Below are 27,694 nucleotides of genomic sequence, written 5' to 3' on the forward strand. Positions count from 1 at the left end.
AGACGAGCTGCACCCCATTAACAAAATGTTAGCCTGTATAAACTAACCCAGGGCATCCACAGCTTATGTGCAATTCTTAAGAACCAAACTGATAAAGGGGATTTCTGCAGGAATAATCATTTGGATTAGAGTCCCCTTCCTGTTCTTCTGAAACTGCTGCACCCCTGAGAGATTACGGGGCAGAACCCCGGGACTCACTGTGGCCTGCTCACCACACCTGAGAAGCCCAGCGTTAGATGATCAGCTCAGCTTCAGAGGTTTTTTTTTTTCCACCTGTAGTAAAGAGAAACAAACAAACAAAACTATCATCTATCTATATCTATCATCTATCTATCTATCTATCTGTCTATCCATCTATCTGTATCTACCCATCTATGTATCTCTATCTCTATCTATCTACCTATCATCTATCATTATCAAATGTCTCTATCCATCAATCTATATCTGTCATCTGTCTATATCTATCACCTATCCATCTATCCATCTATCTATATCTATCCATCTATATATCTATATCTATCTATCATCTATCTATTGTCATCTATGTTTGTGTGTATGTATGTATCTATCATCTATCGTTATCTATCATCTATCCGTCTATATCTATCCATATATGGATCTGTATCGATCTATCACTATCATCTATGTCTCTGTCTCTGTGTCTCTGTGTCTCTATCTGTCATCTCCATCATCTATGTCTCTATGTCTTTGTGTTTCTATGTCTCTATCATCTATCTATCTATCTATCTATCATCTGTCATGTGTGTGAATTTTCTTAGCTAATCTCAAAGTTATAATAATTCTACCTTTATAAATGTTTCCTTGAACTTGGCCTTCCTCCTAACTTTCACTGTAATTACCTTTGGTCACGCCCTTGCCATCTTTTCAGCCTTTGCAGTAGCCTCCCAGCTGGTGTTCCCAAGTTACTTTCCACCATCTACTTCCTCCCCTTCCCAGGTCCAATATTTTTCTCAGTCAAGGACCAGGTTGCATATAATGTGGGGACAACCATGATATTTCGAGTTAGACAGACCTGGGTTTGAAGGACTTAACTCTCTTGAGCCCTATGTAAACTATAGGTACAAATACCTGCTTTGTGGAGAGACTTTCTAAGATTACATATGCTCAGCAGCTTTTGGGTTACATTAGACATGACTCTTTTGGGTGCTCGACAACTTTGACTTAAGGTTCGTGTGTCTGTGTGCTGGGGGCGAAGACAGCGTGTATGCTTTTGATTAATCCCTTCCCAGATACACACAGTAAAGGAGTGTTGGATCGAGGTGTCTAGGGTCAGGCTGTGCTATGGTCATTAGTAGATAGTGGCTTGCTCCTGCAACATTCTGAGAACCTGTGGCGTCCCTTTGCCTAGAGACTCCTGCTGACGTTGGCTAGCTGGTCCCCACAGTAGGCCATCCCTGCCAGCCTTAAGGCCTCAGGATTGCTTAACCCCACCATAAAATCTCTGAAGATTTACCTTGGAGAGCAGAAACCATCTATCTCACATAGCTTACCATATACATTGATACAACTAATTAATATTGTTATAGTGTCTTTATCCACTTGACTTTTCAATTCCAGGAAATTCTGCCCAGGAAGATAAAGCTGCAAATAACTTTATTCTTCATTTCAGAACACCCCCCCCAACCCCAAATCTATTTAAATGGACGTCAGAGCAGTCAATTTTCAATAGATAGCGTCAAACATCTATTTGCTCTCCAAGACTCCCTTCAGAATGCTCACCTCTTAACCCATGTCCAATGATTGTAAGCCATCATATCACGTAAATGACCCGATCCTAGTTAGGCACTGTCATAGAAAGATCTGTCTTCAACCAGAACCCCACAGTATAAATAACCCATGACTGTCTTTCCCCTTCCAGAAGTGATGCTCTCTTCCTGTGGCAGTAATGAACTCAGTTTCTTTAATCAACAAAAGATTGTGCTTGTGTAAAAGACAAGAAATCCACCTGATGTTTTTTTTCTTTCTCCTCCTCCTCCTCCTCCTCCTCCTTCTTCTCCTTCTCCTTCTTCTTCTTTTTTTTAAGTAGGCTTCATGCCCAACAATGGGGCTCACAACCTTGTGATCAAGAGTCACATGCTCTACTGACTGAGCCAACCAGGACCCCCTTTCTGGGTTTTCTAATTTCCTCTAGGCTCTCTAAGCTTCTAAGTCAGCACTATATGTAGCTGTGTACTGAAAAAGATTCCAACTATTATAGCGATCTTTTATTTCTTTAAAAACTATTTACTTATTTTGAGAGAGAGAGAGAGAGAGAGAGAGACAGAGCATGTGAGCAGGGGAGGGGCAGAGAGAGAGGTAGAGAGAGAATGTTAAGCAGGCTCTGCACCGACTTGGGGTTCCGTCTCACAAACTGTGAGATTATCACCTGCGCTGAAATCAAGGATTGGATGCTTAACCGAATGAACCACCCGGGCACCCCTATTAGTGATCGTTTAAATCAGAATTTGATTCTGTAGATTGGTTATTACTAAAAAAAAAAAGCGAGCTAAAATGATTAGATTTTCAGGTTATGCTAGCTTATTTGGTATACCTATGGATTTTATGGTCTGATTAGCTACTTCGTTTCTTTGTCTGAATACATAAAAATTATAATAATCTCATATGTTTTCATAGCTGGAAGATTTCTCCCTCAAAAAAAAAAACAAACAAAAATCATTATCGACTTCTAAGCTGCAGAAAAGGTAAAAAAGCAGAATATGTTCTTAGATTTTCGTTTTGAATGTTCTTCTGGCTTCTTGCAGAAGGAATGGTCAGAAAGCACCGTTGGATAGACGTGTAGTGAAGTCCACACGTGTAACTTCACATTTTCTAGCAGTTACATTGAGAATAAGTAACACGGAAAGGGGAATTTTCATTTTAAAACCGTAGTCTATCCAACTCAATACACCCAGATACTTTTGTATCTCCGGTGGCACCAGCCGAAATGCAGCGCTCGGCCCCAACCTATTACAGATGCTGCTGGAAGGGCAGGAAGGCTGGGAGGAGAGTCTGCACGGGACAGACGGAACAAGGCGGCTCTTGAGGGCAGGGCTGAGCAGACGTGAAGGGGTAAGCCGTGCCCAGCTGTGCACAAGTCACTTAACCGCTTTGTGCGAATCTTTTCAGGATGTGTGCTGATTAGGATTCTTAACTCACAGAATTGTACTGAGAGTTACATAATGTATGCAGAGCACTTGAGCAGTTCCCGGCGAACCCTGAGCACCGAACAAATGTTAACGCACACACACATACACACAGAGTGTTTTGGAGCACCTATGGAAACAGGGAGCAGGCTTTGTGCGTGTCCGGACCCATGAATCACCTTCTGTTCCAAGCAAGGAATTTGAATTCACTTTTTACTTACTTTTCAAAATCCTTATGTTACCGAGGAATGATCGTTTTTCTTGTCTTTGTCTCTTCTCTTTTGCCAGAGTCCCGCTCCAGCGGGAAGGATGAACGGAGTCGGCGAAAAAGTGAAAAAAAAATAAAACAAAAATAAAAACGGACACAGGCAACAGCAGTGGGTTGAATTGGCCGCTTTATTGTGGCAAACGTGGCATTATATTTGCCAGCAATTTCCTCGTAGCGTGCGTCATCTATGTTTTCTGGCATTACCTGATTCTAAAAGTGTTCCTATGTGTAATCACCCTTTAAGGAATAACATGGTTATTTTCTCATAACGTTCCCTCCTGCCCTTTGCTTATTGATTAATTTCTTACATTGTTTTCATTATGTATCTATGTTTGTCTGTCATCTAAAAGCATTTGCTTTGCTGTTTTCATGAAAGGTCATCTATCTCTCAACACCTCAAGTGGAACAGTTACAGGGACGTGACCTCTTAGTTGTTTCCCTGAACCGCTTGTGGCTTGAGGAACAAAAGTGTTCGCCTCGGTCCAAGGTGCCAGGAGGGGGCCAAGAAGGCCCTAGAAACCCACGCCTTATACATTCTCAGAGAGACCATGCACCTAGGAACTAATGAACCATTCTGTACTTTAACCGACTAGGTTCAGTCATCATCTGGAATGCCTCCTGGGGGCCAAGTGGGCCTAGAGGTCGGAGTAACCTGTGCCCATAGATACACTCCTTAGTTACTGGAGTGGGGCTTTCAAATCCATTTTTTCCTTCCTTGGCTGGGAAATGCATGGGGCTATCCTTCCTTTAGGTAGAGGAGCCTTTATGGGGGGTGGCAAGGGCTAATGTAGGGCTGCACAATTTCCTTGCAGAACCTTAGTTTCTTTCCCCAATGGTTCTTTTCCCAGGGGCCTGTGGAGGGCAATTCCCCAAGAGACAATTCCCCAGGTACTTTTATTAAGGCCAAATTACATAAAAGCGGGAATATAAGAAGCTTCGCCGTCGGCGGGCCGCCCTGCAGTCCCGATCCATCCACCTCCTGGGCCCTGCCGTCAGGCTGGTGGGATTGCTCGGCTTCCGGCGCTCTTTCCCCTTCACCCCCTCCACCCTCTACTCCTTTTCTTCTTCCTCCCTTGGCTCTGTGGACTATTTACATTGTCCTACCGATCTAGATGATCTGAGGGAGATGGAAAAGGGCATGTGGGAGAGAGTAAAAGCATTCTGTTTTGCTTTATGTTTGCAGAAGTATCCAGTGAGGTTGTGGAAAATGTTTAGAGTCAAGCTCTTAGCTGCTGGATGATTCAAAATTGATCCAGGGGTGTACCTGCTTACTGAAAAATTGAAGATCCAGATATGGATTCCTGGCTGTGTGTGGGAATTACTTGGGTGTGTCGAATGCCGTTCCCACAGAATCCAGACAAAATGATCTGTTGATAACACAAAACTTAGTTTACCCTGGCAGAGTCTTTGCAAAGGGGGGATGTTTGTGTGGTCTGGGGGGTCTGATTTAAGGAAGACTTTTTCATAAGAGTGTAATTGGAATGGGATAGATTCACGACATAACAGTTTAGAAGAGACACCACAGCAAAGCTGGGTCAGCGTGAGTCTAGAAGAGAGAACAGTCATTTCGGGCTGGCTGTTGTCCTGAGACGGGTATTTACTCTGAGAGTACCTTGAGCAGTTCCTGTTCAGATAAATGCATTGTGAAGAAGTTCCCGGAACAAATAATGAAAATATTTTCAATTATTCTCCCTGGGCAGAGATTTCCTGGAATAGTAAACTCATGCTAATGGACACAACCCGATAGCGGAGACATGTCGGAGAGGACAGTGACCTGTGTCCTGGGCACAGCCAGCTGTGTGGGTGGAGATGTTTCTGGTCCTTGAAGGTTCTCTTCTTCATTTTTGAAATTCAAGGACACCAGTCTTGGAAATAAGTGTTTACAAGGATTTCCCATGGTTAAAAGTCTGATCCTTTAAAAGCATTATTAAGGTGTCAAATCCCCAAAGTGCATATCTAGCTCATACGTCAGACTCCGATTTCATCTCAAACCAAATAATCAGTCACAGAAGAAAGGCGACCGTGTTTATATATGATAATACATATTTGAGTGGAAAATTGTAAAACAACAGCTGTTTCTTAAGATCAGGGAACTTCACGTTCTCTTTATGTTTTTGAATACTTAATAGCCGATAAAGGTCAGCGCAGTGGCCTTTTATTGGTCAGAGGTCAATCCCAAACTGTCGAGCACACATGAAGTAGCTGTTGCCAGAATACAGTAATTATGTTGTTTTGCCCTAAAAAAATGAGTTTTTACATTTTCTTTCTTTTTTTTTTGGCTGTTAATACAATGCGTAGTAAGATTTTCAATCCCAATTCATCAAATAAATTATTAAAGTGTCATATTTTTATGCTATGCCCTCACAAGAGAAATATATCATAAGAGTGTGGTTTAAATGTGAAAATGATGCTTCTGCGAACAACTGTCTCTGGAGTCGTGATTAAAATGACCGCCTCTTGCCCAGCGACTGCGACTTTTGGGGGGGGGGGATGGCGAGCCAGGGGTTGTCTAAAGACAGTAATGACGGTCTGCAGAAGGGACAGGAGCTGCCCTCCGGGTCAGAGTTGGGTTGAATCCTGACCCTGGTACTTACCTCTGGGGCCTCAAGCAAACTCTTTATCCTGAGCCTCAGGTTTCTATTTGTATAATGTGGATCGTGATCCCGTGCACTGTGGCCGTGAAGCGTAGGCGAGCCAGTCCAGGGGCTCAAGCCGTCTTAACCAGCTCTTGTTTACGAACTGTGAGGCGGCATCTGACCATTCTAGACCGTCAGTAACTAGACTGATCCCCGTGGACTGGACCTTCCAAAGGTTAGAAAGAGGTCGGATCCTGTCTCTACCTTTTCCCAGTTTTCTGGTCTGGGGCAAGTCACTCACTTTCTAGAGCACCAGTTTCCTCATCAGTTTAATCGGACAGGGCGATATTCACTCCATAAATCCGTCTGAGGATTTCACGAGACGCAGCATCCAAGGCTCCACTGATGGTGTCTGACAGTGTAGACAGCTATTAGCTAATTAAATCTGCTTACTTTATAATTATCTGCTGAATAATGAGAGGAAATAGCAGGGCACTATTCCCAGAGCACACTAAAATGGCCATGATGTGTGGGAGGAGAGGTGGAAAACATTAGTTTTGTGACTGTTAAGAAATCATCTGTGTATCATCGCAAGGTTCGTTTTCAGAACTTCTTCTAGCGAGGCAAGTCGGAGATTCATTCGGCGCCTTTCATTTCGTCCAGGACATCGGTTCAGGTGGAAGCATTTTAGTTCTGGGTCTGAAGACCCGGGCACCTTCCACGCAGTGGTGGGAACGGTCTCTACGTAGTAGCTGGAAGACAAGCACAACACTCACCGTCAGTTGTTACGTTCTCCCGGACGGCAAAGGTACAGCGCTGAGCCTAACTGCCTCGCTTTGACGTAGAAAACATTAACTGTTTGCATGATTAGCTCCAGCGGAAATCCGATCCCGCCGTTCTGTGGTCCTGAAGCTTCCTCTGGCATCCTGGAGTCTGCTCCTGGAAATGAACACCCCTCAAGGTGGCCGGTTACAGCGCGGCCCCCCGTCGGGCACTCGCCTCCTCGCTTCTCCTGACGTTTTTGATCTGTTCACTGCCTTAGGCTGCTCTGTTGACCATTGGTCCCACCAGCATGCCTTCGCACATGCAGTTCCTGCTGCCCGCAATGCCTTTCCGCGCACCTGCCCAGGGCCCCTGAAACCGGCGCTTTTCCGGGACCTGACTTCCCTCTGCACGCCGTCTCCACAGGAGCCTGCACGGCCATCGCGGTAGCAGGTACTCCCCTCGTTGTCCCTCACTGGGCCGATGGGCATGGAAGCCAGAAGCGGAGCCGGCATAAGTGTCCTCCGGTTAAACCTCTGTCGTGTGACTATGAGGCCTACCCATCACTCTCTTATTTCCCAGAGGACTCGCACTCCTCATCTGGTGTGTTCAGAGACAGGGCCACGGACCCCAGTTACCGATGGAAAATCCCAGTCGGGGCAGGATGCACACACTCTGCGGAGGGTGAGCTGAGAACACAGCCGAGCAGCTTTGCACCTGGTGACCCGTTTTCCCAGGGGGCGTCATGTGCCTGTTCGAGAGGAATAACTTTCGTGACTCAGAGCCATGTTGGTCACTAACTGCCGGGCGCCAACCCCCGCCCCGTGGAGGTCCACCCAAGTGCACCCCGGGGCGTGCCTCTGGGGTTCCACCCAGACTTCACTTCGGTCAGTTCTGCTTCATTGCATGGAGTACAGGGGTTTTACCACATGGAGTATAATGTCAGCTAGTCCTACAGATGTGCAAAGCTGGGCAGAAACCGGACAATTAAATGAAGGTGGCTGCTTGACATTAGCGAGGAAGAACACAGAGGCAAAGGAGACGTTGTCGAGAACTCACCATGACTTTCCTTTCCTTTGAGTTCAGCGGGCTTGGATGGATACAGAGATGTACCCAGTCCCCAAAGCGGTTGTGGAACTCGCAGGGTGGGGCCTCTGTCTTCCTGCTTACTAGCCACAGGGGAGCTGGTTACCCGTTCGTCCAGTGCAGGTCCCCCCTGCCCCGAAGGCATCCGCTGGCCTGCATGTGTGTACTGAACCGAAGGCCGAGACAACTGATCAGTTGGCAAAAACTGTCCACTCGGGAAGAGGCCATCAGCCAAGGGGCCTGGCTGGCACAACTGAAAGGCACCAGGGCCCTTCGACTCCGCGGTAGCTCATCTCAGCAGAGCTCCTCGGGGATCGAACTTTCCGTGGCATGGCGACGGTGGGCCGTAGCTAGTGGCCCGAGAAAGATCACAGCACAGCTCATTATCAATTTTTATTTCCTACCATACATCAAACGTACAGCACTGAGCACAATTTCGTTGCTTTGATGTAAGAAATATTAATCGTTTGAAGAAACAGTATACAAACAAGCTACTTGAAATAAAAAAAAATGCATACATCATTGCCTTTTTGTGGTTTACAAAAGACCCAGTTTACAGTATCTACCATTAACAGAGTTGAAAGGAAAAAAAAAATCAGTGCACATGACAAAACACATCAAGTACCAAGGAGGCAAATAAATACAAACATATTTCACCAAACATTCTGCTCAAACTATGCCAACACAAATAAATTAACCCGGAGTCATAGTAAATTATAGTAATAAATACGTAGGTCGGTAAGAGATTTCTTTTAAATTAAATAAAATATATAACAGACTTGTTAAAATATTTAGCAAATTAAACTTTCGTCTTTGTCATAAGTGAACTTATTTGTATGCATCTATCAAGGACTGTATAGCAAAATGTTTGCAAGGACGTAACTTTTAATAGAAAACTTTGTTTGGTGTCCCATTTATAATAGACAGCACATATGGTAGCTCTTCTTTTTTTTAAATTGATTTTTAAATAAACACCGTTCCTACCTAAGAACAGACATCTCATGTTCACTAAACTAAGGTTCGAGGGTTCACATGAACCCCAGTCCGAAGATAAGCCCCACTTAGTACATAACAACGACCACAGTGTCATGGGAGTGGAGTTACTGTCGATATTACTTTTCATTTGTGCAGGTAACAGTAATAACAGTGGAATATATCAAGCCTGTGAGTGCCATCACTTTCAATCTACATATCCATGAGGCTAATAAAAAATAAACACTTTTGTTATAGCACAGAAAATGAAGCCCACACTAAGTTCAAGTGTCCATTTACACGGAGGCACATTGCACACGAGGTGTGTGTGCACACCAAAAAGGCAGTTTAGCTGGTTGTCTATACCTTTTTCTTAAAAAAAATAAATATAAAAAAACTTTTGAAACAATGCTTAACTACTTTACAATCCCTGAAATAGACATTGCCTTTACTATAGCAACTACTAAACTCTGATCCACCCGGAAATTCAAGATTGCGGGCTCAATTTCCCGTGTGTGTGAGTGTGCGTGAGTGCGTGTATCTGTGGGTGTTGTGTGGGTGTGAGTTGTGTACACTTTGTAGCGCCTGTTTGGTTTTTATCAGATTGGAAGTTTTCCTGTTGCTTAAGGAGGGTAAGACAACGTCTCTAGTGTTCAAAGCAGTTACTCAGATGGGAGTAACGTTCTTTCGCGTGTTCGTGTATTTTCCATTCCTTTCCAGTCCACCCAGTAAGATAAATGCTATTTCAGGGGATATGGTACCTACAAATTTTCCCATTTGGACGTGTTTGTATTTGCTAAGTACAAATCTACACCAATATTGTCACTTGTATAGCGTAGCCACATATGGCAGGGAAGCCTGGCTGGTCACATCAAGCCTTATTTCTCATCTTGGGATAAGAGTTGCCAACTATCTGATACGACTTGAAAAACAGACAGACAAATCTGCATCACTAAAAAAGCTTATGTTTCTTTAAAACATGTCAAATAAATAATCCATAGTAACTAAGACCGTACAGCCAAGTCGAATACTTTGCTGATTGCTCTGTTTAATTATTGCTGACAAATTCTGAACAGGCGGTCTTTCAGTACGCTGTGCTTCTGCGAGTGCGCATTTGCCACTAGTGGGCGCTATTTATCTTATTTCTTCCCCGCTCCTCGCCGCAAGCCCGTTTACAAATACAAAAGCCAGTGAAAGGGGGGAAAAGAAGTGCGCAATAAAAATCAAACCGGACCATAGTGCAGTCCTTCGCCAAGGATTTCCTTCTTGCTTTTCTGTTTTCTCATTGAAACCCAGCAAGATATGTGATGCGAGAGTAGCCTTTCTCTTTAAACTCTATCGGAAAATAAATTAATAAACACACTTGTAAAAATATGGCAGACTTCAAAATGCAGTTAAAAGATAAAAAAACTCTTTGATTAGAAATAAATAAAATATAAAAATGTCACATTTATTTTACATATACTTTACAAAAACAAAAATAACCCAAAAGAGTGCAATGAAGAAATAAAATAAAAACATATGAAAATAAATAAGATCTAATATTTGACTGCATTGCTTTTAATCCACAGAGTCTATCATAGTTCTTCTCTCCTTTTTATGTCAGCTGGGGGGGGGGGGTGGGGATTAGTGCAATGTTGCAATCGTAAATGCAGTAGGGCCACCCGCGCGCCTTCGCAGCACAGGGGCCCCTTCCAGATCCGGCTGTGTTCCTGCTGTTTGCAATTTCTGTTGCCCCGCAGCGCTGTGGTCCTACACATGGATGCCCTTCACTGCCTGTTTGATACTTTCCAGCAGAGCTTTGCATTCTGGGGAAGAGTCCCGTTCCAGATTGCTGTACATGTCTGTCAGTGTATTTACATATGCTTCAAAATTCTGCTCGCTGATAGGTCCCTAAATGAAGATAAAACACATTGAACGAATCAGAGTGATTGAGGCTGGGACAAAAGGAGGACCGAGTAACACAAAGGGTAGCAATGGCCCCAGAGTCTGAGAGGGAAGGGAAGGGTGCCCGTGGCTGCACGGAGGGTGTCGGGATTCACCTGTTCCGTCTTTACTCCGTTAATGGGCTTGATGTGATGGACTGTCCGGAATTTTGTGCTCAGTTTGGAGCCACACGAGGTGGATGTCTAGCTACTGGGCTGGACCCCTCGAAGCTGCACAACTTCCCTCCAGACGCAGCCTCAGCAACTGCACACGCTCGGCACAGCCCAGACTCCCTGTTTGCAGAAGGTGAAAGTCCGAGGGGCTGCGGAGGAATGCTTTGCGGGAACCAGGTGGTTCCTGTGGCAGCACTGGGCTGGGATTGAGGGCTAAGATCGGAGCAGGTTGCTCACAGACCGGGTGGAAATTGTTCCTTTTTCATCCTCAGACGCTTTTTTGTCCGTTTTCCCCTCGATGCATTGCGACATCATTGTAATGTACTTTTTATTTTTCTGTTTCTTTTCTAGGTAGCATTTCAGATTCGCAAAGTCAGGATCTGCTTGTGCCTTATCCTTTTTGTGTGTTTTGGTAGCTCCTTTGCCTAATGGGGTGCTTCACACAGTGGTCACTTGATAAATGTGGACATGGATGACACAGGGGGAATGCCACTAACCGCCTCCTGGTGCCTCCATTTCCCCACATTTTTGAAAATGTGTGACACGTGCTTCACTTGCTTCACAAAATGCTTGGAAGAAAGGACTTTTAAAAGGTCTAAATACGGGGCGCCTGGGTGGCTCAGTTCGTTAAGCATCCTACTTGGGCTCAGGTCATGATCTCACGGTCCATGAGTTCGAGCCCCGCGTGGGGCTCTGTGCTGACGGCTCGGAGCCTGGAGCCTGCTTCGGATTCTGTGTCTCCCTCTCTCTCTGCCCCTCCCCTGCTCTTGCTCTGTCTCTCTGTCTCTCAAAAATAAAGCATTTAAAAAGGTCTAAACACTATAAAGGATGTTATTGTTATCGCTGCTATTTAGAAAGCAGGCTTGCTAAATCTGACGGTTATTTTGTTGTGCTGAGCAAAGTGTTGACTGATTGATTGATTTTTATGTAATTTATTGTCAGGTTCGCTAACATACAATGTGCAGTGTGCTCTTGGCATCGGAAGTGCATTCCCGTGACTCATCGCTTCCATACAACCCCCAGTGCTCCTCCCAACAAGTGCCCTCCTCGATCGATGCCCGCCACCCATTTTCCCCACCCCCCGCCACCCCCCCGCCCCCTTCCACCCCCTTCCACCCTCAGTTTATTCTGTGTATTTAAACGTCTCTTATGGTTTGCCTCCCTCTCTGTAACTGGTTCTTTTTTCCTTCCCTTCCCCCATGGTCTTCTGTTAAGTTTCCCAACTGCCGCATGTGAGTGAAAACACATGACGTCTGTCTTTCTCTGACTGCCTTATTTCAGCAAAGTGCTGATTTAAATCATGAATGTCATCTAACGACGGTTTCCTGTTTGCCCTGTGTGTCGTGTGTTTCTTGGAGAGTCTGTAACCCGACTACGACCCTGGCGGCAAGGTGAGTAAAGGCCACACGGTAAAGCCGGGTTCACCTGGCTCTTGAACCTTGACCAAATTACACGAACTCTCTGAACTTTGATTTCCTCAGCTACAGAATGCGAATGCCGAGGCTCAGTCTTTGGTGTCTGCGTGTGTGAACGTGTAGTGTAATCAGCCCTAAATCTCACCACTAGAATGCCTTGTAGACAGCTGTGTGGGGTACATGGTCCCTTGTATGGTAGTGATTATTTTTATGACACTTGTGAAGGAAGAACTACTAATGAATACAAATTTCAAGTAGGAATTACACAAACGTTCATAAGTAGTATCCTAATAATATCCAATAATTTACCTTGATATTGGCCATAAAGTAATAATTTATTTTCCTTTGTGTTCTCTATTATTACATTATCGATTTTCTTTTTTTATTGTCAAGAGACACATTTGGAATTGAGTCGGATGAGGGCTCCATGCTGGAAAGTGGGGTAAATTGAAGGATTTATTGCTTTCAGGAAAACCAGTCATCTTTTGTCATTAAACTGCTGCTTCTTTAAATCATTCTGTATAAAAAATTTGCAGCTTTAAAAAACTTGTTCTAAAAATGCACGCATTAATGAAATGAAAAGCATTCAACAATGCGGCCTCTCTTCCAAATGTGTGTTTTATTTATGAAAATGTGATAGAAACCCGTTATCTCTGCATTTTAAATAGCTGCCAAAACTCAAACACGTTTCGGTCTTGAAAGGATGTCTTGCACACTTTTTTATTCCATGGGAGAACTGAAGTATGTTCTTCATGCTTGGCAGGAAAAAACCCCGCCAAGTTAAAAAACTTTTTTTTTTTTTTAAATGGTTCTTGAGTTGGGTGGCTGGCTTAAGCTTTCCATTTAGAAACAAACTTTTAGTGAGGGGGCTCTGGCCTCCGACATTCATCTCACATCGTAAAGCGAGATTTGAATCAGCCGCCAACTCTAAAGGACTCGGGCGAGGTCCACCACGCCCCGCCTTACTGTAACTTGTGCGTATCCGCCACGGTCCCCGGCGGGGAGGTCGTCGCCGGGCAGCGGCCGTGGCCGGCAGCCCGGCGGCGACCTTGCTTGCGGAGGTGCCGCCTCGGACTTACCATCTGCGGGAGCTGGATGTCCGCGAGGCTGGAGATGAGAGCTTGGCTCAGGCCAGCCAGCTCCTTGAGCAGGCTTTCGTTGTTCTGCTCTATGAGCTTGTTCTCCTCCTCTATGGTCTTTAGGTTGCTCTCCATCGAGGTGATCTGCAACGGAAAGCACCTGGGGTAGGAGCGGCTGATCTGGGGGAGCGCGTGCCCCCCAGCTTCTCCTCACCAAACGGCAACCCATGCGATCACTCTAAGTCTAGGGATCACATCGCCAAGTTTACATCTCTAGCCCGGACTTCTCCCGTGAGTCGCCATTTCCGCCTCTCCACGTGGCCGGACGGTGGCCGTCTCCAGCTCAGCAGGTGCAAGAGGGAGCCTTCGCTGCTTCCCCCAATCCCACTCCACACGCAGTCCTCGCCTACCCCAACGGTAGCAACTTGAACCTCGCTCAGACCTTCCAGGTGTCCCTGAAGGCTCTCTTTCTCTCTCACTGCACACCCACTGGGCTCCTCCTTCGCAGTCTCCAAGATGGACACCGTCCCCACCTGCACTGCCGGCCCCTGGGTCCACCCCCTGGAGTGACCGTGGATGCCTTCTCGCAGGTGGCCCTGCACCTGGCTTGGCCCCATGCAATCTCTTCTTGGCTCGTCTTCAACAGTTACCAATACCAGTCTCTTCAAATGTAAGCCCGAAAATAGATCAAATATGATGGATATATTGATTGATACTGGCTCAAAACCCTGTAATGGTTCTGCATTAAAGCCAAAATTAAAACCAATGGTTCTGGGGCACTTGGGTGGCTCGGTCGGTTAAGCGTCCGACTTCGGCTCAGGTCATGATCTCACGGTCTGTGAGTTCGAGCCCCACGTGGGGCTCTGTGCTGACAGCTTGGGGCCTGGAGCCCGCTTCGGATTCTGTGTCTCCCTCTCTCTCTGACCCTCTGCCATTCATGCTCTGTCTCTCTCTGTCTCAAAAATAAACATTAAAATAATAATAATAATAATAATAATAAAAACCCAATGGTTCTGCAATCAAAACCAAGCTCTTTAAACGGGCCTAGGATGCTCCATGGGTGACCTCTCTTGGGATCCCCGCCTCGATCACTCACCTCCACATGCTCCCCTCTGCTATTTCTCAGAACTCTGGGCCTTCTCAGGATTTAGGGTTTTTGCACTTGTGGTTTTTACGGTTTGAAATGCTCTGCCCCCATACCTGTTTGACGACCCTCCTCAGCTTCTCAAGTCTTTGTCCACACATTTCCTTCTTCCCAGGCCCAGGTTAAAATCTGGCCACCTCTCCCTGTCCCCTTGTCTCACACAATGTAATTTGTCATGTACGATTTTTTTATCCTGTATCTCACCCTTCTAGACTTTAAGCTCGTTGAGGGCAGAGGTCTTGCTTGCTTCACGAATGGTTCCCAAGAGGAGTCCCCATGATTTGTAAACCAATGCGTCAAGCTCTTTTGTATACCTGCTAGCTATTAAAGGAAGATTATAAAACTGGTCACGGTGGCTTAGGAAACCAAGTTCTGTTCGAAGCCACAGTGAGTGAGGACTTCTGAGAGTCAGTAACCAGAAAGGCCCTAAAACCTCATGTTTCAGGAGAAGACAGAAGGGGGGAAGAAACTTCTGCCCAGGCTTTGTCTCATTATTCTCATCCCTCTGCCTTGCTGCAATATGGTCATTATTCGCGTTTAAAAAAAAAAAAAATCCTGGACTGAACTTTTAATTTCCATTTGGATACATTTATTCAGGGGGTGGTGCAGACATAACACAGGAGATTACAGAACTGAGAAACTGCTTGGGTTTTTTCAGTAAACACTCTGTCCAGGAAAATCTCCAGAAAGACCTGTTTCTAACAAACACACGTTCAGAGGTGTTCCAGGAAAAGTAAATGGAAAAGTTGCTCTGTTTTATTTGAGTTTTGAATAAAACTAAGTCTTCTTGTATCTTTTCGTGACAATTTTTCTAAATCACCATGTGTTCTGCAGGACTCTAACTACAGGACGATCGGCTTTGCTTCTAAATGCTTTAACGCACCCAAGACAAACGCACGAGTAGCTTTGCCTCCAGCTACCAAACCAGTGGTGGCCCGGGGTGACCGACCTACCTGCCCAAGCTTTGCAATATGGTGTCACCGAGGCACGCTCAGTGTATTCATAGTAAGGTAATGGTGTATCTTTCATCACAGGGTTTAACTGTTCAGTGTTTTGCCCCCACTAATGGTCGTGATCACTTTAAAGACAAAGAATAGCTTTCTGTCGTTTTGTTGTTTTTACCTGTGTCTGGAGTTTCATCATATCTGCTTCAATTTTAAGGTTGGATTCATTCAGTTCTTTTATTTCTTCATCCAGGTGCCGAATTTCTTCATCACTCTCTATACCTACAAAGAGTCAGACCCTCTTGAGTGCAAACGGAAATGTGAGACAATGAGAATACAAGTCATTTTATGTTTCGTTTGTGGTTTGCTAAGTGAGAATTAGACGTTAATTTGACATGCTGAATTTTTACCCTGACCCATATCCAAGATTCTAAAAGAGTGGGTTCCCGAGTTACAAGATGGGATTTCTTTGTGAGACGAGGGAGTAGAAAAGAGCTTTTTCTACTTTTCTACATTTCTACATTCTGCCCTGGGGTTCCTACCCTGGAAAAGAGTCCCTTGTCCCCTGAAGGTGAGCCTCCCATGCTCTGCGCCCCAGCAACTCCATTCCCAGGTCCACACCCGAGACAAACGGCCGCCTGTGTGCGATGGGAGGTGGGCATGAGACGTACGTGGCACATTCACAAAAGCCCAACCTGGCAACACATGGCACGCCCACCAAAAACAACGCGAACAACGCTTACCAATATAATGTTAAAACGAACCCGTAAGCCCTGAAGCTTTCCACAAAGCAGGAAAAACCAGGTGGCCGTTTTGTGGGCACGTAGTGCCTTATTGTAAGGAATTAAGTGCCTGAATCAAAACAGGCCAAGCGGGCACCAATGAAGGGAGTACTTCACAAGATCGATCTAACACTGGGCTCCGAGATTCAGTAAAGAAGAAAAGCGAACCAACAGCTAAGATCCCGGCAGTTGAGGACCTCGATCGTTTTGAATATGAGTCAACCGTGTGACACGGCTCCTAAGAAAAAATACACAATTCCCCAGGACCACACTAATGGTTCTGTAACATCCGGGATACGGGACTCAGGATTTATTCCGAACTGGCTGGCTGCACCTGGAGAATTCCGAGCACCGAGCTCAACTGGTTGCTACCCTAGACAGGATCTTCTTCAGACAACTGGGTCTGAAATACTTGATTTGGATGACACCAGGAAGCGCAGATTCCCAATTAAACATGTTACGAGGGCTCTAAGCACTTGGCGTTTTTCTGATTTCGGCAGACGAAAACTTCTATTGCTATATTTCTTTGTCAAATGGTTTTTCCTTTCTGTCTCTGTGGAATAAAATTCCACTTCAGAAAATGGCATTTTCTTACATAGTATCTGGTGAGGCAGACCCTAAGTCTGATAAAAGATGAAGACCTGGGAAGGAAACACAGGCGGTGCTTTGAGAACCCTCACTGGGGAAGGATTTAATCTGAGCCTTTACTACTACAAACAAGGCAGGCCCAGGAAAAGCTTGGGACCCGGGTGGGATGAGCATCCCGGGGGACGGAGTAGAAGGCACAGAGTCCTGGGGTGGGAAGGCAAGGAATGGGAAGGTCTGCTCCCTGGACTGTGAGAAGGCCCCCGTGAATGAACACACGGTGAGTGACGAAAGCAGGCCACCTCACAAAGAGCTTGGGCTTATTCTCGGGCAGTGGAAACCCGTGAAGAGTCTTAAGCAGGGGAGTTGATGCGATCTGGTTGGCTTTTCAAAAGCATAGCTCAGTCCTGAGTAGAGGATGCGGTGAAAGGGAGCCGGTAGAAACCAGGAGACTGGTTAGGAGATTATCCCTGGGGTCCTGGCTCGTCGGATGGCCCTTTGCCCCATGGCAGTGGAAGCAGGGCTGACGGAAGTGCACTCAAATAAAACTTGCAGGTAGGATTTGCAACACTTGTGACGGATGGAAGAAAGGGGATGAGTGAACGGAGTCCTCGAGGAAGACCATCTGTTTCCGCTCAAGCAGCTGGCGACTAGTGGCATCCCTGGGATGAGGAAGGCTAGCGGAATGGCAGCTTCCAGAGGGAAAACCAAGGGTTTAATTTTGGCTGTTAAGTCATGGATGCTTGCGAGAAGTCTCTGACAGCCCCGATTCTCGGTACCGAGATCTAGTTAGGATTGCGTTCTCCTGGCATCCAATGAGAGTGAGAACGCTCACATCTCTTGACCACGATGGGGCCATTTAGAAGATGCCTTGTAACAAAAGGTACCTGGACACCTATGGGAAAGGTATGATTTGGAGATGAGATCTCACAAAAGGGTAATAGCATAAATTCTCCATAATTCCATAAATTCCATAAATCCTCATGCAATTAATGAATACATGAACTAATGTTTTCATTATGACTTCTGGGATTGGGGGAGATATTTTATTTTGGGGGAGGAGGCATTTCAGCCAATCTTTTTGTAATTTTTTTCCCCGTGAATCCATGACTTTATTTATTTCTACTGATCTATTTGTCTGCCCCCCTCCTCTCCGTACCTACGGTCTTTAAGAGCCTCCACCACTGAGTGGAGCTGGGAGGCTGCAACAGATGAACTTCACACCTGCACTTGCCAGTGTGAACTCACTGGATCTTCTTAAGGATCCCGTGAAGCAGGTACGCTTATTACTCATTTTAAGGATGGGAAAACCAGGGCATGAAGAGGTTAAGTAGGAAGCAGTAGAGCTGGGATTCAGCACACAAGCTCTCCGGTTCGAGAATATGTTTTCTCCACCATTATAATGCTACCTTTAGCATAGATACTTCATCTGTTTTGGAAGTATCCATAAAATGTGTGCACTGATGTTCTCTGACAGATACACACACAACAGAATGTAGAGTAGAAGTGGGGCCCTGGGGTAGGCCAAGTATGTATTGTTAACCAAGGAAGCCATATAAACTTTCCAAGGAGTATTCTGCTGAACTATTCAGTGGCCCTGTTTCTTTAAAGGGTGTACCTGTTTAAAAGCAAAGGAAGATGCTTTCTTTGCTTGGGTTAAATCTGTGTCTAATATACATAACTAGGGATTACCTAATTTATAACGATATTTTATATTCTGTAAAAATTTATAAGGGATGCATATACGCGTATACAGCAGACATACTCAACTTGTAAGGGGCTTTAAGTAGTTAGAGCTCTATCCAGAAAAGAATGATGTATAACAATATTTAGAACATGATACTCTGCCACACGGAAAGACCTAGAAAGGTCTACTAAGTATAAGAACGTATACGTAGGTCAGCCATCATAACTTTTACTTGTCCCACAAAGAATAGAAGGGCAAGCATTTGTTCATGTACAGACATTGTAATTTTACTATCAAGGACTAGTCATGGTTTAAAAAATTAGGGTGGCAATTTAATTATGGCAAGGGCAGAGAACTAAAGACCAATTCTTCTAAAGTGAATGTAAGTGCTTTTGGTGTAGAGCTTCCATGTTTTAACTAGTTTGTCGGTAAAATGCTCCCAACGTGTCCTGCAACTAACCAATTTGCCTGAATGATCTGTACCCAGTTTAACTTCGTATAGCCCACCAGGAGGCTGACAGTCATATGCACTCTTGAGTTTACTGCAATTTGACTTTCTTCTTAGGACCTAGAGAGTGTTGGGTTACACCCCCTTTGTAAGTCATCCAGGGAACCACGGCTGTGTCCAAGCTTCAAGGCAGGGGGCCAGGGGACTAGGGGACGATGCCCCACTGTTATAGAGGACCTCAAATGAACTTATGTCCTCCCTGACCCTGACTTGAACCAGGTGGGGTTTTCTTCACACACAAGTCACCGTGGGTTCTCAGGCTTCCGATGAGCATCAGCCCCTGGCTCCTTAGATTGTGAGGCTATGCCGTTTCCAATGTCCTGGCCCATTTGGAATAGAGGCAGATCAGACACTTGTCAATGTTTTCTAGCCATCTTGCTGCTGCTCCGTGTCCTTTGAAAGTTCGGCTGCAGATGCTCAATTTATAAAGCACCCTTCGAAGGACGTGTGTGCAGTCCAGCTGCCCCCAGGGTTCTGTGACCGTCTACCAGGGGGTTTGGGCAGCCCAGCAGAGCCGTGTGCCCCGCACGGCTTCGCTGTAAGTTGCTGTAGTGCCAACAGCTGGGCGTCTTGTTCTTTCTTTATCAGGAGCAGCCTGAGACTTCTGTGACTTCCGTTACCTTTACTGCTCAAGGTGTTGCTGGGTTCTTATAATGAAGATTCATGGGAAATGTTTTCTTCACGCACTCAGTTCCCGAGAAACTCTTTGCTCCGAATTTACTTACTGACGGTGTGATTGTCATAGCGATTATATTCTCCTTTTGCTTTGGCTTCTGAAAAGCCGGAAGTCAAATCCGAGATCCCTTCTGACCCACCGCAAAGTGCCTTGCTTCACACGTTCCTTCTGGGATCCTCAGGCTTGCCCCACCTGGCTTCCTTATCTTTGATCTCCTTTTGTCTCATTTTTTTTTTTTTTTGAATTACTTTCTAAGTAGCTTTTTTTTTTTTTAATATAGCATCGCACTCCCTTTCATTTACATATTGTTTGAAATAAGGTGACACGTGAATAAATAAATATTAAACTGTGCCAGTTTCACAGAGAATGTGCTAAGAGGCCACTGAGAAGTGAGGAGTATTTCTAAAGAACAAGGAAGACACCTGGGGAAAGCACTTCCGCTGAGCATCTAAATGTGGGCCAGAATGGCGAGCGCAGCCCCTAACCCCCAGCGTGTCTATTCCTCCCCCAACCCCCTTTGCCTCTTAGCGGTGGCTGCAGGAGGAAGAGCAGGTCCCCAAGGGGCCACTTGAAATAACGCATCTGATGGCGGATGAAAGCCTTAGAGGGAAGTAGGAAGCTCGAAAGTGTTGCCCTCCTTTGGATATTGCGCATCTTCGTTCCAAAAACACACAAGTTAAGAAGATGGAGCAACGCTTTCGAAGAAGTAAAGTAACAACGGTTGCCCCGTTCCAGTTATGTGCCAAAGACACCATCAAATAAATCTCCAACGCAAACACGATTGCTTTGCCATGGTTTCCGGATGCTTTAGAATGATGTTCTAAGGAAACAACACGTGCCTGAGATAATAGTGATGAGAAATCTTGGGGCAAGCGCTCAAGAATCAAAGGGAAATTGAAGGATCCAAAGACAGAGCTCAGAAACTGCATCTATTAACTTTGATGAGGCGTTGACACTAGGGAAATACAGATACAGATTTGGATATAAATTTAAATCATCCAGATTCATCATAAAAATACCATTCTGAGTACGGAACAAAATTTGAGGATTCAAAGATAAATGCCAAAAACTGTATTTCTTGAAATTTAATAGAAGACTTATACCGGGAACGCGCGCACGTGTGCGCATACACACACACACACACACACACACACTAGTGCAAAAGCTGTCGTTTTGAGCACTGGGAAACAAAAGTTCACCCAGTGTTTCCTTTTTTTTTTTTTTTTTTTTTTTTTTTAAATTTTTTTTTAACGTTTATTTATTTTTGAGACAGAGAGAGACAGCGTGTGAACAGGGGAGGGGCAGAGAGAGAGGGAGACAGAGAATCCGAAACAGGCTCCAGGCCCTGAGCTGTCAGCACAGAGCCTGATGCGGGGCTCGAACTCACAGACCGCGAGATCATGACCTGAGCCGAAGTCAGACACTTAACCGACCGAGCCACCCAGGCGCCCCTCACCCAGTGTTTCCTAATCCCTTGAATAGCATTGCTTGATTTTCCGTTGGAGATCCTTACTAAGAAGGAAGGGAAAAAACCCAAGAAATTGTGTTTTAGACGAAGTTATGGCTTTAGTTCAATTTCAAGGAAAGCTTCCTTCTTGTATATTAAAATCGCACTTCCCACTTAGAGAATCCTTTGGCACGAGAACACTTTGGGGAGCCGGCTGAGACCTTGGTGGGGACGGCGGCCTTCAGCTCTGTGCTCTTACCGCCTGTCGCTTTGAGTTTGATGGTCATCAGTTCTTCTGAGACCTTGCCCTTTTTGATGGCTTGTGCATTTAGAGGACATCCAGATAAGCTGTGAACATGGAAATTATACCAATGTGTGAAATACATATTATTTCTCCCTTTTCACATGCATTGCGTCTTACAAAGATTAAAATTTTGTATTCCCACTTACTGTCTTTGCCTGCCAAGTAATTACATTATAATCTGCAGTCTCTTTGTAGAAATAACATGTAACATCTATGAAAACGAAAGCAAAGGCCCTCAAATAATGTAATAGTGCTTTGTGTTTTTGTTCTTTAAATCAAAACACAAATAGCTACTGCTGATACTATCATTTAATTAATTTTGTTAAAGTTACTATTCTGCGTTCATATAAGTGCCTTGTTTTGTAGTGGTCCCTTTATTTTCCATAAATGTCAGACTGTACATACGTGCTGCAAATAAGAATTGTTCCAAATTAGTCAAGATTCCATGAATAATACAGCAGAATCTACTTCCTCCTGTTTCTTATATACTGTAGTCTGATATTTACAGAATGGCTTGAATTAATACACACCCCAAATGATAAAAATAAACAGGTGTAGCGCATACCATTTGGGCATGGGACTGTTTCTATTTTGTCCTCTAGCTTTTAAAACGTTAATTGTCATTTAAAAAAATCTCTAGTCCGAAAGGAGACTAAAAGGAAGCACTGTAAATATATTCAGGTGCGCTCCCTGTGGGCAGTGTCTATTCCTGCAGTGGGGTTTACCCCTTTTCCTTAATAGCTACACCCTTCCGCTATGCTTCCTTTCTTTAATGTCACCCGTTTTATTTAAATTGCACCAAAATGATCATGACAACGTTGAACAAAACTTGTGTCTTATAGTACGTGATGAGACAGTTTTGTTCTTTTAAGCAACCATTAATTCTGTTGCAACTTTGCTATATTTTTAGAGACAGGATTTTTAAGCACCATTAAAAATGGTCACAAATCAGCCACTTCAAATATTTTTTCCCCACAGACATTTGGTTACAATTCGTATATGAAACAATCATTTTCGATCTGAACATCAGGACACTTGGCAGAGTGAAAAAAAAATATTTCTGAAGCAAAGCCCCTTATAAATGTTTGCTAAATGAACATATTTTTAAATGACTTCTAAGTCATTCTATATGGAGATTATGTGAAATATAAAAATAATAGGTATATAATATTACATATAAAAAGAAGGCCATGTGGTTTGCCAAAATTTGCTACGTTATGAAATATTTAGCACCGGAAAAGAAAATAATGAAAAAGCACAAACAGAACCGTGAACTGGATTTTCCTTATTTTGTAAGCTTCTCACTGTAAAGTGTGGCCTATAAGCTTCATTATCTTTATTTTTTCTGCAAAGTGAGCACAAGTCTGTCTTATTTTATGTCACATAGTGTGTTCTCAGAAAACTGTCATGAACAAGATTAATATTTAGCTGGTAAGGTGGATTTTGAACGTGACCTGTAAGTCCACTTGTAGTGGAACAGTGATGGCTTTTAAGAGCTCAGGAACATTCTCTGGCCCTGTCATCTAAACAACCTGCTCTGTTTCTACCGCAGGGCAACACACGTCCAGTTGTAACAGTGGTGAGGAGAGTTGGTGACGCGTCCGCAGCTGTGTGACTTAGAACTAAAGCGTACGGGAAGTTATGAAAGTGAGGATACGATTTCAAAATACCACTTGATATTTTGTATTTTCCAACGTAGTTATATCTTCCAAGGGGTGAAACAAATCTTAAATGTAAAACAATGGGATAGGAAAATACGATCAATGGTTGTCTTCCCATTTGAGGATGAACATGTCCTCCACAGGGTTTCCACCTGCTGCGTAGGTGGAGGCTGGCTGGGGTGTCACCATCACGGTCTGGGCTCCGAGTTGCAAAGGCAGGAGAAAAGGCAGGTCACAATGGTTTTGACCCAGTTTATAAGTCTACCACTTATCAGCGCGATGTTAAACTATATCTTCATCTGCCTTGTTAAAGTCAAATAGCAGATGACACGATTTACGTGGACATCACTATGTATATTAAAGCTCTCAAACAAATTACAAAGTTCTGGCATAGCACTAAATGAGGTCATAGAAGTTCTGGTTCTGAAACTACAAACGTCCATCGTGTGTGTGTGTGTGTGTGTGTGTGTGTGTTTTAATATAAAATCATTTGTCTTCTCAGACTGCTATTTTTTTCAAAGTAGAAGTTTGTCATGTAAGACTTAAAGCAAGGTTTTAAAATAGTCTGTAAATATTATGCTGATGTAAATGCATGGGCCAAACTGTTCTCGACCATCCTCTAAGGTAAATTTTGTACTTATTCCCGTTTTGCGGAATGTTAGCATGAAAAAAATGGCAGAATTTACCTTAGAGAATGGCTGGGGGCAAACCGTGTGCGTGAGGCTGGCACACAGAAAGATTCACTGAACACCAAGGAGGGTCACGACAGGGGCGCTGCTGTCCCGACACCGCCTGCAAAAGGGCAATTCCTGAACCTCCCTGCACTTGTCCTCTTCTGTCAGTGGAGGGTAATTGCACTACCTCTGTAGCTCACAGGGTTTCGTAAAGGATTAAAGGAATAAAGCACGTAAGGTACTTAGAACAGTGCTCTCTACTGGAACAGAGCGTGCCCTGAATAGATGTTAGCTATTGTCCGCGAGCGGAGAGAGTACCAAAAAACCTCAGGGATTTGAGGGTCAAAATACAGAATATATAAAAGTGTATCAGAGGTTAAAACGTGCTATTTTAGCATAAGTCATTCTCACTTTAATGAATTATTAATGAATTACTGCATATATATATATATGTATGTATGTATATGCAGATGTTAATATAATTTTTATGAAAGGGAAAGGAAATCGTCTGGGTTAAACACCATTATGTGCCAGGCTATAAGCTAGGCATTTTATTACGTTAGTTCATTAAATTCTATCTAGAGTAAAGAGAAGCATTCCACCTTAAAGAGAATACGCCAAAGTAAATTCAGTCTCTTAAACCCTTTAAACAGCAAGAGAACTCTCCAGTAAAGAACAGTGAAATCTGAATTATTCATTTGTTTAAACACTTAATTATTTTCTTTCTCCTACAAAGTTCTATCTTGGCATTAATACTGAAGCTTATATTTTTTTGACTCATAATTTCCTTTTTCTTATTATGAAACACGTAATATGTGCATTGATACATACAATGTATATTCGCAGTTTAAAGAACACCATCAAGGTGAACACCTTTTACCTTCAAACACGAAAATGACTTTGAAGCTCCCCGTGCCCTCAACAGTCACCTCTCCTGCCCCCAGAGATCACCATTGCCTGCAGGTGAATGAGGACCTAGCTTTCTAAAATGCAATTCTGCTCCTTGTTTTTAACTTTTTGGAAACAGAATCACACCACGCATATTCTTCAGCATTTTCTCCCACTCAGCATTGTGTTCTAAAATTCACTAAGGCTTCACTTCCTTTTCACTGTGGACACCACTGCTCACTTATGCACTGGACTGTCAGCGGGCATGTGGGTGGGTCCCAGTTTGGACTTAGGAGGGCAACACTCCCATAGACATTCTCTGACATGTCTCTGGGCTCCCGTGTGCAGGAGACTCTCGAAGGCGTAAGCCTATCAGCTCGGTGTCTGGATGGCTGGGTATGTTCATCTGTTCTTTTCTCAGCCTGACTTCCTGAAGGGATCGGCTCGAGCGATTCTCTTGCACCTCTAGTGAGAGCCCCTGTTGCTCTCTAGCCTCACCTAGCCTCGGTGTCATCATTTAAAACTTCATGATTTTTAAAGATAATTCTGTTGTTGCTGACCGAGGGATGTGCCCCCCATAGGACGGCGTTAATATTTCATTATCGGTGTTAACATGGATATTACCGAGTCCGTGATAAGAAAGTAACGCTACTTGGCAGTTAATACGCCATAAGGTACACTTGATTTGTGACTGTCCTTCCCGAATATGAAATAATGACTCAAACTCAGGACAATGTGTGCTGTTGTGAACATGACCGTGCATTTGAAAATCAGAAAAAAAAACCACTTCAAAAATTTAGGTTTTCTCGATAAGCAGGTATGGCTATACATCCACTTAAAACAGCAATTCCTGGAAGGCTTAATTTTCTGATGCCATTGATACGTATCTTTAAAATCAAACAAAATCTAGAACGCCCCCGCTTTGCTCAATTTGCATACGCAAAGCATCAGGGCTCACTAAAGCAGCATTGGATGTCAAATCCGCATCATGCACAGGGGGCCAGAAGACTAGAAGGGCCCTCCTTGATTAGAGAAGTGTGTGGTGAATCTTCTAGCCTCTTTTCTTTAGGTAGAATGTGAACCAAAAAGCTGGACGAAGATCAGTGTTCCCAACAAAGGACTCCATTGAAATCCACGACACCCACTGATAAAGGAATTAAGTCATTGTGAAACTATAAAGGGTTTTCTAAACCTCTTTCATCCTGTGGTATCCTTAGTAGTCACTGTGTCATTCTCTTTCTGGCTGCTGGGGATGAGTCACATCTCCCCAGCAGCAAAATAACTACAATTTGGCCTGAAATCGAGCCAGTTCACGAGAGGGAGGGACATAAATATGTAAAGAGAAAGTTTACAATTACGCCGCATAACGGAATAAATATCACCACTTGAAATCGAAGCGGGCCATTAAAAGACTAAACCATTAAAAAATAGCAGCATAAGCAAATTTTAGAACCCCAAAACCAAATGCAATTTCTACAGCCCTTGCAAACTACGGAGTAAAGTTTCAGAAACAGAGAAAATAGCATTTTTCATTCCTCGAAGTCATCAAACATCGATCCGGCAAGACTCGTCGCAACATCTGAAGGGCTACGGCTGATGACCCCAAAGAGGGATTCCCCACCTCGACCCAAAGCCATTGAGGTGACACACCCTCACAACAACAACACAACAAAAGACAGAAAACAAACGTTACCTTCTGTGGGTGACAAAAACATTATTTACATGGCCCAGCCCGTTGCAGCCTGGCAAGGGACAGTGTGGCAGTTCTTGTTTGTTCAGTTTCCAGGAGAGGGGGGCCCCATTGACAGGATTCTCCTTCTGTCTCTTGGCGGCCAGGGGACAGCCAGAAGCTGTGCGGTGGGACGTGTATTTACCTGATATGTGACCTTGGCCGTCACACCCTATCACAGGACATCTAGAGAGACACAGCAGAGACGTTACCAGCAGGGAGCCAGGGGAAAACTCTACTGGAAGCACTGTAACTAGGTGGATGGGAAGGCAGCGGCGATTCCATAGCAAATAGATGGCGAGTGGTGAAATTAAGGAGCTCTGAAAATGCCAGTCCAACTAGCAAAACAGCATTGTATTCTCAGTCAGAGTGGTCCACAGGCCCAAGCTAAGGAAGGTTCGTGCATGATCTCAGGTCATCTTCACTATACACCCGTCGGGCAGAGAGCGTTATTATCCCGTTTTTTAGGCGGGGAAAACTTTTGGAGCTCAGGTAACTTGCCACCCATTTTACTAGAAGTGGAGTCATGTTCACACCCACACGTTTTAGGTCTAGAGCCAATCACGTAAGCGCTGTGTTAGGCTGCCTCCAAACAAAAGACCAAGTGTATAAAACGTTAACCACTTTGGCCTACATTGTATGGGACATTGCCCGTAGAATGGGGACGCTGGTTTCTTAAATGCCGAAGTAACGCATTTAGAAATGTTGTAGAGCAAGAAATTTACAAACTTCTACATCTGTAGCTGCATGTATTATCCAAGACTTGGTAGCATATTTCTCAGCAGAGGGAATTTAATTTAGACAAAATTGTGCCTTAATGAAAATTAAAGTGTTGGGGGGAAATGCCGCCATATTTATCATGCTATGGCCCTTCCACCAGGCTGCTTTCCATTTAAAACTCTGGAAAAAGTATCAACTTCCTCTTTTATTATTATTGTTGTTTTGCATTATCAAAGAACTGTGTACACATAGCTAGGAATAAGACAATTTTCTTGAGCTTTGAAGCCCTCTGCTTCTTCAAGCGTCCGTGCATTTCATAGGCTACCCCCTCTCCCCAAACGCTCAGCTGCTTCCCAACCAATGTCCTGCCCATCTGACCGACAAGCGGCTTCTGGCCCGGGTGCCCCACCTCAACGGTCACACTCACTTGAGTTCAGGATCTTCTTTTTCTTCCTTTGTAGGAGTCATTTTGACACCGCCTTTCCTGGCACGAGGGCAGCCGGACAAACTATGTGCATGACAGAGAACAAAACCAAACCACGTGA

General features: G+C 44.3%; 1 protein-coding gene across 7 annotated transcripts in view; it reads right to left on the bottom strand.

The window, feature by feature from the left end:
* Positions 1 to 8,215: 8,215 nt before the first annotated feature.
* The window catches only part of ST18 (ST18 C2H2C-type zinc finger transcription factor), a 257,754-nt gene continuing 238,275 nt past the window's right edge, over positions 8,216 to 27,694 (bottom strand). For all 7 annotated transcript variants that reach the window (XM_058699371.1, XM_058699372.1, XM_058699373.1 and 4 more), the window contains 6 exons: positions 27,577 to 27,657; positions 26,394 to 26,615; positions 21,433 to 21,521; positions 15,667 to 15,770; positions 13,401 to 13,544; positions 8,216 to 10,700 (listed from right to left, as the gene is read on the bottom strand). In XM_058699371.1, the coding sequence (XP_058555354.1) occupies positions 10,560 to 10,700; positions 13,401 to 13,544; positions 15,667 to 15,770; positions 21,433 to 21,521; positions 26,394 to 26,615; positions 27,577 to 27,657 (781 nt within the window). In that variant the 3' untranslated portion in view covers positions 8,216 to 10,559. The remainder of the gene's footprint in view (positions 10,701 to 13,400; positions 13,545 to 15,666; positions 15,771 to 21,432; positions 21,522 to 26,393; positions 26,616 to 27,576; positions 27,658 to 27,694) is intronic.

The sequence above is a fragment of the Neofelis nebulosa genome, chromosome 14 (genome assembly GCF_028018385.1).
Source record: "Neofelis nebulosa isolate mNeoNeb1 chromosome 14, mNeoNeb1.pri, whole genome shotgun sequence".
Classification (NCBI taxonomy): domain Eukaryota; kingdom Metazoa; phylum Chordata; class Mammalia; order Carnivora; family Felidae; genus Neofelis; species Neofelis nebulosa.